Genomic DNA, 14,308 nt, shown 5'->3' on the forward strand with positions numbered 1-14,308 from the left:
AACTTTAATGTAACATAGGGGAATGGTAAAGCTCAAAGTGAATGTACAGTATACACCGATCAGCCGTAACATTATGACCACCCACCTAATAATGAGTATGGCCCCCTTTTGGTAAAACAACCCTGACCCATTGAGGCATGGACATCAAAGTAACATCCACATGAATGGCAGGACCCAAGGTTTCCCAGCAGAACATTGCCCAAAGCATCACACTCCCTCTGCCAACTTGCCTTCCTATAGCACATCCTGGTGCCATCTCTTTCCCTGGTAAGTGACACACATGCACCTGGCCACCCTCATGATGTAAAAGAAAGCATGATTCATCAGACCAGGTCACCTTCTTCCATTGCTCCTTAGTTCAGTTCTGATGTTCCTGTGACCATTGTAGAAGCTATTAATTAAAGATGTACAATGCTGTAAAACAGCCTATGCATTTCAGATTTAAGTCCTTTGTCATGGTTCAGGACTAACGTCTGAAACGTGTAGGATGTTTTACAGTATTGTACATGTTTACTATTTTGGATGTCATCCTGAGTGCCGACCATCCCTTTCCTTACTCAGACACTGGACAAAGCTGTAATAGTTTTGCCCAAGATTCCATACTTAAGTTCTATAATGTCACTACACTCTTGAAGTGGAAGCATTGCGTTTTCAGTGATCTGCTACAAGTGCTCCCATTGAGCACTGTGTAGCAAGATCAGAAGCCTAGGAGTTAATCCTTTAAGCGCCCAGCTTAATGCTAATCGGCTCTAGCCTGAACCCTGGTGGGAACCTGAAGTAGTTGCTGATTCCTTGTGCCATTTTAAAATGGCACTGGTCCAAAGAGTTTTCCTCCCAGTGTTGTTTACAACAACATCTGGGACTCAAGTAGCTTGATATTATGGATGATGCAACTGAAGCTGCTGGAACAGGCCTTAGGTGGTCATGAATCCCCCAAACTCCCAGGTAGACAGGATTCATGGCAAGTAGATGCCTCTAGTTTCCAAGACATATAATAAGCCAGGGCTGATTCAGCACATGAGACTTCACCTATAACAAAAATATCATGTTTACTCCTTTAAGTATAATTTATTAATAATGGACATTTATAATTCTGTTTTATCTGCTTAGCCTTATTTGTAGTAACAGCTCCCAAATCAACTTACACAGTAAAATATGGGGATACAGTAAAAATGGCATGCCACTTTCCATTAAAAAAAGCTGAAGATCTAAAGGAACTGATAGTCTCCTGGCAACACACAAAAACAGAAGTAGTAAAGTTTAACAATGGAGCAGAGGAACCAATGCACCTGGAGAACCCATATAGAGGGAGAGCATCATTGTTGAAGGAAGAACTCAAAAAGGGACATGCTATTCTGCAAATTAAAGGTGTGAAACTCACTGATGCAGGAACATATGTCTGTATGTTACAATTTGAAGGATCCGACTATGATAAAATGACTCTGGAAGTTCAAGGTAAGCTGCCAAAAGTGTCTCTCTAATTTTCGATACTTTGTTTCACCCTATTTAGTCAAAACAAAAATGCATAATGCATGAACATGCAAGTGTAAAAGACATTAAAACAAATAGAAAATGCACAACAAAAATGTGCTAAAAAATTTTATGAAAATGCACAAGTGTGTATGGAGCCCAAAGCAGTTTGTTAATACATCTGCAATATATTTAGCAGGCCCAGGAAAAAGGGTGTGGGAAGGATATTAAATAAAGGTGGTGTTTCATTCTACATTTGTTTCACACATGAAATAGTAAACTGCTCAGTTTGTAGCTTCATATGATACAAAACATTCTCTGTATAAATCTTACTTTTATTGAAGGATTTATCATATTAGAAGTTTCGCTTTCTAGGGTATTTACGCACTGAATTGTGGATATGATACTTTTCTATGGTGGATTTGAGTAGGGCCTGTCCACTGCCTGTGGGATCTTACAAATGACTAAAATGGATTGTTTCTCCAATAGATTAAGGTTTCTCTGCTTTAAGGGTAATCCTGGAGGTATCATTCAATAGGGTGTTATGATAGTTGTAAGATCTGCAGTAAATATGTAATACATACTACAGTTTTCAATTGCAATATTTTCTTTCTTGATTTTCCTTGTAGCCTCATACTCAGACATTCAGATGTCCTTTCAGGTATCACACACAGACAATCAAATATATTTGATGTGCTATTCATTGGGTTTTCCAAAGGCAGATGTCTACTGGACAACAAATGGTGTTAACATAAGCTCCCCAGCCAATACTTCTTATAATCAGCTTGAAGATGGCTTAATTAATACAACAAGCACAATCAAAATAACGGATAGAAAGAAAAGCTACAGTTGTGTGTTCTGGAACAAAGCCCTCAATGAAACAACAGAAGCTTCCATTGGACATCCAGGTACTTTCTAAAAGCTAAAAAAAAAATGTTTACCCTAAAGGTGATGCTAGTTTACAATTTAACACTGGGACAAATTATATTTTCATGCGGCATAGTTTATGACAATATCAAAGCTGTAACTATTGCCATAGCAGACCACAAAACTGCTATAGAACCTGGTAGCACAGAAGGCTTGGCACTGTCTGGCTAAACAGTGTTTTATGTAGGTGGCAGTGGTATTTGGGATATACATTCAATAAAATTAAAGTACAGCATTCTGAAACCTCTAAAGTATGGCTAGGAAAGCAATTATTAACCTGTAGCAGGGAATTGCCTTTAAAAGAGCAGTATGATCAAAACTTTATTGGACATAATTCACTTGTGAGTCACAGGAGTGCACTTATTTGTGCACTCCTGTAACCCAGAATGAGCCAACAGTAGGCTAAAGCTCATTGTCAGCTGACGTCACTTTACAGTCTCTAGATGTTTCCCAACAATAATGTTGGGATCCAATCAGATGCCTGATCGGAAGCTGGCTCAGTCTCTCAGCATGCCACTGAGAGCCTGAGCCAGCCGCTCCTGTCCCCTCTCCTGCCCAGCGCTCCAATGAGTGCTGGAGGGGCACAGTACAGACAGTCACCCCTCCAAGTGGACCCAAGCAATCAGTGGTCATGTGACCGCTCATTTCTTGGGCTTAGAGGTGGCAGGGGACAGATGCAGCATCACACCGATGTATGTATGTTTTTTGTTTCCTACACTTCGATTTTAATATTAAGATTGGAGATGCAAGAAAGGTGTTCTTTAATGGTTTTGTTTTGTGGCCCAAACACTTATAGTTACTAGTATAGATAATATTTTAATGCAAATATGAACACCTAGGTTAAAGTACAGTATCTCACAAATGTGAGTACACCTCTCACACAATGTAAAGTAGTGAGTGTACAGCTTGTATAACAGTATAAATTTGCTGTCCCCTCAAAATAACTCAACATACAGCCATTAATGTGAAAACCACTCGTACACCCCTAAGTGAAAATGTCCAAATTAGGCCCAATTATCCATTTTCCCTCCCCGGTGTCATGTGACTCGTTAGTCAAGTTACAAGCTCTCAGTTGTGAATGGGGAACAGGTGTGTTAAATTTGGTGTTATCGCTCTCACTCTCTCATACTGATCACTGGAAGTTCAACGTGGCTCTGGGGATCAGAAAAAAACAATTATTAATCTACATGAAGATGGCCTAGGCTATAAGAAAGATGGCAAGACCCTGAAACTGAGCTGCAGCATGGTGGCTAATGCCGCGTACACATGTAGCCGACTATCCGCCGGACTTTCCGAACGGGCTACTTGCCCACACACGGCACTTTTTCAGCGGACTAATACGGCGTACTAAGTCCGCCGGACTATCTGCCGTACTTTTGAAATGAACGGACTCGCCCAGACACACGCGGAGGAAAGTCTGCTCATTTTGAGTGCGTCTCCAGGTAGACGGAGCCAGCGAAGGAGGCGTCGCTGGCCCCATCACCTGGTATGGACTTAAAGGGGAACCCCAACGCTGAAAAAATCGGCGTGGGGGTCCTCCCTAGGTCCGTGCACGCTACACGGCCGGCCAGGAAAAGGGGAGCGAGCGAGCGCGCGCCCCTTCCTGAGCCGTACCAGGCCGCGTGCCCTCAACATGGGGGGTGCCTGGCCCCCCACCCCAAAGCACCTTGTCCCCATGTTGATGAGGACAAGGGCCTCTTCCCGACAACCCTGGCCATTGGTTGTCGGGGTCTACGGGCGGGGGGCTTATCGGAATCCGGGAGCCCCCTTTAATAAGGGGGCCCCCGGATACCGGCCCCCCACCCTATGTTAATGAGTATGGGGTACAATGTACCCATACCCATTCACCTGTAAAAAAAAAGTAAAAAAAAACACAACACACAAGGGTTAAAATAGTTTATTGCACAGCTCCGGGGGTCTTCCGTCTTCAGGGGTCTTCTCGCTGGACTCCTCCGCTATCTTCTGCTAGCTCTTTTGCTAGCGGAGGAGCCCGGCTTTCTTCTTCGCCGCCGCCCTCTTCTTCCGACTTCGGGGGTCTTGTCCCCCTCTTCGGTTCTTCTTGCCGGGCCACCACGCTTTCTTCTAGCTCTTTTACAGGCGGTGGCCCGGTCTTCTGTCGCCGCTTTCGCCATCTTCTGTACTTCTCTTCTTCTCTTCAGATGTTGCCTCGTCGCATCCTCCGCTCACAATGGCACGGACGCGACGCGCGGCGACTTATATAGGGACATCACCGGATGATATCCCCGCCTATTATGATGTCACAGTCCCCCCGCCTGTAAAAGAGCTAGAAGAAGGCGCAGTGGCCCGGCAAGAAGAACCGAAGAGGGGGACAAGACCCCCGAAGTCGGAAGAAGAGGGCGGCGGCGAAGAAGAAAGCCAGGCTCCTCCGCTAGCAGAAGATAGCAGAAGCTAGCAGAAGATAGTGGAGGAGTCCGGCGCGAAGACCCCCGAAGACGGAAGACCCCCGGAGCTGTGCAATAAACTATTTTAACCCTTGTGTGTTGTGTTTTTTTTACTTTTTTTTACAGGTGAATGGGTAGAGGTACATTGTACCCCATACTCATTCACATAGGGTGGGGGGCCAGTATCCGGGGGCCCCCTTATTAAAGGGGGCTCCCGGATTCCGATAAGCCCCCCGCCCGCAGACCCCAACAACCAACGCCCAGGGTTGTCGGGAAGAGGCCCTTGTCCTCATCAACATGGGGACAAAGTGCTTTGGGGTGGGGGGGGGGGCGCGCGGCCCCCCTTCCCCAAGGCACCCCCCCATGTTGAGGGCACACGGCCTGGTACGGCTCAGGAGGGGGGGCACTCGCTCATTTCCCCCTTTCCTGGCCGGCCGGGTAGCGTGCTCGGACAAGGGTCTGATGTGGACCTGGGGGGGACCCCCACGCTGGTTTTTTCGGCGTTGGGGCTCCCCTTTAAGTCCATACCAGGTGACGGGGCCAGCAACGCCTCCTTCGCTGGCCCCGGCTACCGGGAGACGCGTTCAAAATGAGCGGACTTTTCTCCGGGTGGGAAAAGTCCGTTCCTTTCAAAAGTACGGCGGACTGGCACTCACACGGCTGGATTGTCTGCCGAAATGCGAGTCCGGCGGGAAGATTGGAGTGCAAAAATACTTTCTAAGTCCGCCGTACTTTTGGGTAAAAAAAGTCCGCAGGAAGCTACACACGGGCGGATTGTCTGGCGGACTTGAGTTTGCCGGACTTTTCCACCGGATTGTTTGATTGTGTGTACGCAGCATAAGACCATACAGCGGTTTAATAGGACAGGTTCCACTCAGAACAGGCCTCGCCATGGTCAACCAAAGAAGTTGAGTGCACGTGCTCAGCATCATATCCAGAGGTTGTCTATTTAAAATAGACATATGAGTGCTGCCACCATTGTTGCAGAGGTTGAAGGGGTGGGGGGTCAGCCTGTCAATGTTCAGACCATACACCATACACTGCATCAAATTGGTCTGCATGGCTGTCCTCCCAGAAGGAATCCTCTTCTAAAGATGATGCACAAGAAAGCCTGCAAAAACAGTTTGCTGAAGACAAGCAGACTAAGGACATGGATTGCTGGAATCATGTCCTGTGCTCTGATGAGACCAAGATAAACGTATTTGGTTCAGATGGTGTTAAGCATGTGTGGCGGCAACCAGGTGAGGAGTACAAAGACAAGTTTGTCTTGCCTACAGTCAAGCATGATGAGTGTCATGGTCTGGGGCTGCATGAGCACTGCCGGCAGTGGGGATCTACAGTTCATTGAGGGAACAATGAATGCCAACATGTACTGTGACATACTGAAACAGAGCATGATCCCCTCCCTTCAGAGACTGAGCCGCAGGGCAGTATTCCAATATGATAACAACCTCAAACACATCTCCAAGGTGACCATTGCCTTGCTAAAGAAGCTGAGGGTAAAGGTGATGGACTGGCGAAGCATGTCTTCAGACCTAAACCCTATTGAGCATCTGTGGGGCATCCTCAAAGGCAGAGGAGCACAAGGTCTCTAACATCCACCAGCTCCATGATGTCATTATAGAGGAGTGGAAGAGGACTTCTGTGGCAACCTGTGAAGCTCCATGCCCAAGAGGGTTAAGGCAGTGCTGGAAAATAATGGTGGGCACACACAATATTGACACTTTGGGCCCAATTTGGACATTTTACTTACTTTTGTTGCCAGCGGTTTAGACATTAATGGTTGTGTGTTGAGTTATTTTTTAGGGCACAGCAAATGTACACTTTTATACAAGCTGTATACTCACTACTTTACATTGTAGCAAAGTGTAATTTTTTCAGTGTTACATAAAAAATTAAAATAAAATATTTACAAAAATGTGAGGGGCGTACTCACTTTTGTGAGATGCTGTAAATGTGAGCCCTTGTTTTGTAAAACAACCCATTTCATTTAAATAGAAATGCAATAAAAAACATTTGTGTATATAGTAAAAAAAATATATATAAATCAGCAGCATAAGGAGCTTGAAGATCTTCCTAGTAAGTGGCTGTGCAGGAGGGGGGCATGTTAGTAGAAGTCTGAACATGGGGGACAAACAAGCTGTTTAACACAAATACATGTTACAACCGATTCAGAAATATGAAATGTTGTGGTATTTTTTAATGTGAGTAACAAACATATTGCATGCACCTGACTTATTTTAGAATTATATGTACTAAGTGTTAAGTGCAGTGCCATAAAGCAACCAGAAGGAATTTCTGTCAGTGATTTGACAAAAGCAAACTAAAATTTGTGAGGTTTGAACAAACTTCAACTTCACGTTACCCTCCAAGGCAGGGACACCATAATTTCAATAAAGTCATTATACGGGCAGCGCTTAAAACTTCCAGCATTCACATTGCATATTATGCAAAAAGGAGCTTCACAGAGCCACTGTGAAGGCCTAAAGAATGTTTTTAAAATTTGCATTGAGTCAAATTGTAGTTGTGGTGCATTGAAATCTAAGTGAGAATATGACTGCACGGGCATTGGCACCGAACTATGCAAATTCCTGACTCACTTCTTCTTGGATAGGACAGCTACCCACCTGTTATTGGTGAAACCCTCCAATATAATGTGCCATACTCCTGGCCTTAGGCCTGACCTCAACATTCCATGCCATTCCATGCCATTCGATAGGCCTTAATATTTAGGAATGTTCACACATAAAATGCATGTTCCCCAATTTTTCTGCAACTTCACAAATATACATGTGACATTACATCTGACATCTGACATACTAGAAGAATTATTTGGTGCAGAACGCCAAACACAGAAGCATACATTCTGTAGTTGTCATTTTTCAAGCACATAATTTATAAAACATCTTCCCTTTTGCACTTCCTCTCCTTGGGAACACTAAAGACTGGCTCCAGTTGCTCTCTGTAGCTGCTGCCCTGAGGCGCTGAACTGGATGACAGCTTTATCAACAAGAGGGGGCTGCTGAGCAAAAAGAGTTCAATAGACTGAGTAAGGCAGCACTGGACTGTGAGAACTGTAGTCCAGAGGAGAGAGACTCCTTGCCAGGAGGGGAAAATGTTACATTTTCTCAGGCTGCACAAGACACAGCTTTCTTTTGTTGTGAGGGAGACCAGAGTGTACACATAGCTGTCTAGTTTGCACCATCACTTCTGCATTTCTTTGGCCTGAGTGGAATTCGGAGTGTTGAATCCAGCTGTGCTGACAGCCAGAGTCACCTGGGTGCAGAGCAGAGAGTGTACTAATTACTGTGTGAGACTGGATGGTGTGCTACAATGTCGCTGGGACTGGTGTGCTGCAGCTGTTAGCAATAACTATCTGCTGCTGGAGAGGCTGAGCCCTTTAGGAACTGACCATACAGCCATCTAGTAACCTTATTAATGCCTGCAGGCTTGATTGGGACTATTCTCATGTGCACCAACGATGCAATTGGGCCCCAATGCTGAAGAGAACTAAAGACTGACCCTTTACAGCTGCTACACAGGGACCTTTACCCATTGCTTATGCAAAGAAGTACCTCTCATGGGACATTACATTGCAGTGCACTCTAGACTGGTTATAGTATTATTTTTCACATCGCAGTTAATGCTTATGTACTGCTTATTGCTGACTTTGCTGACTTATGTGTTGATTCCAATCTAGTGGTAGAGAGCTCAATTCTAAGTTACTTTGGCTGTCTAGACATGCTGTCTAGTGGATTGTGTCTGAACCTACCTTCTGTATGCTTATTTATTCTCAAACCACTGTTTGCTCTAACCCATACCAGTACATTGAGTTTACTTACCACTAAATGGTTTTATGTCTCTTTCCTAATACTAATTCACAGTTAAGGTAAAGGTATCCAGACTGCTGTTCTTATAAGCGCATGCAGTAGCTTTCACTCAACCAGGTGTGCCAGAAGGGCTGAGGTTGTTCTTGGAGTCAAGGCACAAAACAAATTACTAAGCAGCTTCTTCGAGGGAAATGCTACATGTTAATGCATGTGTGGTTGTGCAACACATCACTAGGATGTGATGTGAGCTGAGAGATACCCAGAAAATGGCACATAACATGATTTTGAAATTTAATTATTTATGTTGTTTAATCGTAAACAAAGTTAGCTTGTAGTGCACTGGGGATCAACTTGTACACATGTAGATAAGTATTGTGTCAAATCTGTTAGAATGCTTGTATTGTACTAATCTAAAATCTGTCTTTATCATATCTATCACATTGATCTTGCACTTTTTTTTTATTACATCTCAGTTTGTAGGCACAAACATAATTAGTAAGAAATATATCTAGAACAAGACACTCGTTGCATATGCAAAGCTAGCCAACTAAATCATTTATGTCTGCTCCTTTTTATTTAAGAGGATATGCAATACTGCAATAAGGAATCAAAAATTAAAACAAACTGACAAATACTTATTAATTCTAAAAAAGGGGAAGAATTTTGTAATAAATTCCCAGCACAACACTATTTTTTTCTTTCTTAATTTCAAAGCAACATACTATAATATCTTCCAAAGATTGAGATTGTATGAATGGGTATGGGATGGTGGCAAACCAGCTATGGATTAGGAAGGTTGTAATGATTGATCAGGGCAGTACAAGACATGCTGTTACTGGATCCTCTAATGCCACGTACACACGATCAGAGATTCCGACAGAATAGGTCCGACTGAATCATTCCGTCTGATAGTCCAATCGTGTGTGGGATAGTCCGATCGTTTTTCTTTAAAAAATTCAGACGGACCTAGAAATAGAACATGTTTCAAATCTGTCCAACGGACTCAATTCCTATCGGGAAAAACATTTTTCTGTATGCTGGCCTGAAGGACCAAATACGACGCAAGGGCAGCAATTGGCTACCGACTTTTGAACTTCCTTTTCTAGTCTCGTCATACATCATCATGCTCAAAACAAACTGACTTTAGTCCGTTCGTGTGTGGGCAAGTCCGTTCGTTCAAAAGTCCGTCGCAACTCAGTCGAAAGTTCGTCGAAAAGACCGTCTGGCCTTTTCTGGCGGAAAGTCCGGTCGTGTGTACGTGGCATAAGACAACCAATCTATTATGCCTCCGCTAAACTATTTTTTTTTTTCAGTCTACACTATGAATCCTAAAGGTAGATTTTAGGTCAGGGCTCAGAATTAAAATTCCCAAGCTAGTAGCCAGGCCTTAAAAATTACTCGTCACCAGCTGCCCCACCCAACCCCTACAGTGCCCCACCCCAAGCATGCCCTCATAGATTATCTCATGAAATTACATTGTTAAACGTTTTATGCAGCATTAAGTTCCAAAATAAATATTGCCAACAACAACTTTATCAGTGCACATCATTGCAGCCTCATTGGTGCCCATCAATGCAGCCTATCAGTGCCCATCAATACAGCCTATCAGTGCCCATCAGTGCTCATCAGTACCCATCAGTGCAGCCTCATCAGTCATTTTATCTCATTACTTGCCCTTGCGAGAAGTGCTATGTAGGACGCACCATCAGGACGCTTCGAGCTAGATTCGGGGAACATAGGAGGAGCCTCAGTCCCCCCTAGATTTAGTATATCACGCCACTTCGACACCCACCATAAAAAAGACCCCACATTACTCAGCTATCAAATCCATTCCAGGTACCTTACCGGAAGGCTAAAGAATCAGGAAACGCACAAGTGCGCACAAGAGATGTACTGGATATATGAACTAAACAGTTTAACACCAGAAGGCCTGAATGAAGAACTAGAGGTGAACACCATCCTATAGTCCCAGGCTCCATCGGCTCACCCCTTGGGTCTTTCCTATATTTCATCTTCCCTCTTCAACAACTGGTCTGTTAAATTTTTTCATGCGATTTTCCATTATATATTCTACATTCATTCAATGATCAATTTTTCCTACCTAAGATACATGACACGTCCAGCTCTTCTGTTATACTTAAACTTATAAACATGTTTATTTTTTGTTCGCTACATGTGCCTTTTAGAGCCCATTCACACAGGGGCAACTCCTGATCCGACTTCAGGTCGCCCCTAGTCGCCTCAGGTCGCCTCAGGTCGGACAACATTTAAAAAGCAATGTAAGTGAATGAGAGCCGTGTTAATGCACGCTACTGAAGTCGCTCCGACTTCAAAAAAGGTTCCTGTACTACTTCTATCCGACTTGTAGGCGACCGGTACCCATTGATTTCAATGGAGGTCGCCTCCAAGTCGGATCTCCGTCTATACGGAGGCGACTTTGACAGAATTATCAGCTCTCAAGAGGGAACTCCACGGCAAATTTCTGAAAAAAAATTGGCGTGGGTTCCCCCTCCGAGAGCATACCAGGCCCTTAGGTCTGGTATGGATTCCAAGGGGAACCCCCTACGCCGAAAAAACGGCGTGGGGGTCCCCCCCAGATCCACACCAGACCCTTATCCGAGCACGCTACCCGGCCGGCCAGGAAAGGGGGTGGGGACGAGCGGGCGGCCCCCCCCCTCCTGAGCCGTACCAGGCCGCGTGCCCTCAACATGGGGGGGTGCCTTGGGGGAGGGGGGGCGTGCGGCCCCCCCCACCCCAAAGCACCTTGTCCCCATGTTGATGAGGACAAGGGCCTCTTCCCGACAACCCTGGCCGTTGGTTGTCGGGGTCTGCGGGCGGGGGGCTTATCGGAATCCGGGAGCCCCCTTTAATAAGGGGGCCCCCGGATACCGGCCCCCCACCCTATGTGAATGAGTATGGGGTACAATGTACCCCTACCCATTCACCTGTGAAATAAAGTACAATAAAACACACAACACAGAGAAAAAGTATTTTATTGCACAGCCGGGGGTCTTCCGTCTTCGGGGGTCTTCTCGCCGGACTCCTCCGCTATGTGTGTGTAGCTCTTTTGCCAGCGGAGGAGTCCGGCTTTCTTCCTCCCCGCCGCCGGCCTCTTCTCCCGACTTCGGGGGTCTTGTCCCCCTCTTCGGTTCTTCTGCCGGGCCACCGCGACTGGTCCGGTGGCCCGGTCTTCTGTCGCCGTCTTCCGTTCTTCTGTCGCCGCCTTCGGTTCTTCTGCCGGGCCACCGCGCCTTCTTATAGCTCTTTTACAGGCGGTGGCCCGGTCTTCCGTCGCCGCCGCCGCCGCCGCCTTCCGTTCTTCTCCTTCTTCTTCTCCTGGAGATGTTGACTCGACGAGCTCTCCGGCCACAATGCCAGGGACGCGCTCCGCTGCCTCTTATATAGGGACAATGGGGCGGTGTCACATGGGTTGATGTCACATGGGTTGGTCACATGGGTTGATGTCACATGGTGACCCCGCCCCCTTACCATGTGACATCAACCCATGTGACCAACCCATGTGACATCAACCCATGTGACACCGCCCCATTGTCCCTATATAAGAGGCAGCGGAGCGCGTCCCTGGCATTGTGGCCGGAGAGCTCGTCGAGTCAACATCTCCAGGAGAAGAAGAAGGAGAAGAACGGAAGGCGGCGGCGGCGGCGGCGGCGACGGAAGACCGGGCCACCGCCTGTAAAAGAGCTATAAGAAGGCGCGGTGGCCCGGCAGAAGAACCGAAGGCGGCGACAGAAGAACGGAAGACGGCGACAGAAGACCGGGCCACCGGACCAGGCGCGGTGGCCCGGCAGAAGAACCGAAGAGGGGGACAAGACCCCCGAAGTCGGGAGAAGAGGCCGGCGGCGGGGAGGAAGAAAGCCGGACTCCTCCGCTGGCAAAAGAGCTACACACACATAGCGGAGGAGTCCGGCGAGAAGACCCCCGAAGACGGAAGACCCCCGGCTGTGCAATAAAATACTTTTTCTCTGTGTTGTGTGTTTTATTGTACTTTATGTCACAGGTGAATGGGTAGGGGTACATTGTACCCCATACTCATTCACATAGGGTGGGGGGGCCGGTATCCGGGGGCCCCCTTATTAAAGGGGGCTCCCGGATTCCGATAAGCCCCCCGCCCGCAGACCCCGACAACCAACGGCCAGGGTTGTCGGGAAGAGGCCCTTGTCCTCATCAACATGGGGACAAGGTGCTTTGGGGTGGGGGGGGCCGCACGCCCCCCCTCCCCCAAGGCACCCCCCCATGTTGAGGGCACGCGGCCTGGTACGGCTCAGGAGGGGGGGGGCCGCCCGCTCGTCCCCACCCCCTTTCCTGGCCGGCCGGGTAGCGTGCTCGGATAAGGGTCTGGTGTGGATCTGGGGGGGACCCCCACGCCGTTTTTTCGGCGTAGGGGGTTCCCCTTGGAATCCATACCAGACCTAAGGGCCTGGTATGCTCTCGGAGGGGGAACCCACGCCAATTTTTTTTCAGAAATTTGCCGTGGAGTTTCCCCTTGAGCTCATTCTCTGCTTGGCCGCGGCAAAAGTCGCCTGGCCTGGGGCGACTTGTAAGTCGTCCCAAGTCGCGCTTGAAGTCATCACAAGTCGTTTTGAAGTCGTCCCAAGTCGCCGCTGTCAAGTCGTGTCCAAGTAGCCTGATCAAGTCGCCTACAAGTCGTGTTGCCCCTGTGTGAATGGGCTCTTAACTAGAATTTTTTCACATGTTTTTTAAACATCTTTTATTTGTAAATAGTTGACTTCTCTGGCACTATTACACCTGTGAGGGTTTAAAGACAATTGTTTTATTCACCTGGGTGTCATGAGGTTAATCAGCTATGAATTCCTGGAGGTTTCTTCAATCAAACAGGCTGATGAAGGAAGCGTGGCTTGCTCCCAAAATAAATTCCCATTGGCTCTTATGGTGGACGGACTGACAGCTCCTCTCTACACTCCCACTGGAGATACATACTTTGGATGGCTATCCGAGCACCGAACGGACCATCCCGGCTATACAGGGCAGCTCGACGCCGGCTCCCTCTGGACGGATCTCAGGCTGATCTTGCACCCTCTATACAGCTTGCCTTCTTCCTATCACAGATAAAGACCATAGCTGCCTAGTCATACAATCCCTGGTAATTCTAGGGCTGTACTACAGGGTGAGGAAGGTTTATTAGAAGTCTTTGGTTGTGGAGGATTGCCAGAATGGGAACCACTGGTAGATGTACTTTTAAAATGAAGCTGTCTTGCCTGCTGGCCAAACAGCAAGCACCTAAAGCAAATGCTCTTTTAAATTATTTTTGAAGGCACATTGGTTCCATAGCAGCATAAGAGACCAGGAAGCCAGTGAGTATCTTTGGTTATAGCCAATAAACAATTTCTTCATACCTTTCCTTATATGTAGGGATGGACGAACTTCCGACGGGACTTTTCGGAACTTGAACCGCGAACGTGGCCAAAAGTTTGCGAACCGCAATTGACTTTAATGGCAGGCGAACCTTAAAAACCTCCAGGTCATATTTTCAGCCACAAAATACATACTAGCTGGGCACACATAGCCCCATAACATGGACACTCACATAACAAGTATTAAGTGAATCTGGGATCAACAACAACAAGCATTCTTTTTTTATCTGAAATTTTGACAATTCAGGAGCGCATTAAGGCCATGGAGGAGAGGCAAGGTCAGGGC

At 46.8% G+C, this 14,308-nt stretch overlaps 1 protein-coding gene across 3 annotated transcripts in view; it reads left to right on the top strand.

The window, feature by feature from the left end:
* Positions 1 to 14,308, top strand: part of LOC143974054 (programmed cell death 1 ligand 1-like) — a 119,088-nt gene that overhangs the window by 37,249 nt on the left and 67,531 nt on the right. For all 3 annotated transcript variants that reach the window (XM_077475045.1, XM_077475046.1, XM_077475044.1), the window contains exons 3-4: positions 1,111 to 1,455; positions 2,100 to 2,378. In XM_077475045.1, the coding sequence (XP_077331171.1) occupies positions 1,111 to 1,455; positions 2,100 to 2,378 (624 nt within the window). The remainder of the gene's footprint in view (positions 1 to 1,110; positions 1,456 to 2,099; positions 2,379 to 14,308) is intronic.

This window comes from Lithobates pipiens, unplaced genomic scaffold, assembly GCF_037356315.1.
Source record: "Lithobates pipiens isolate NorthernLeopardFrog02 unplaced genomic scaffold, aLitPip1_a1.2 Scaffold_13, whole genome shotgun sequence".
Taxonomy (NCBI): Eukaryota; Metazoa; Chordata; class Amphibia; order Anura; family Ranidae; genus Lithobates; species Lithobates pipiens.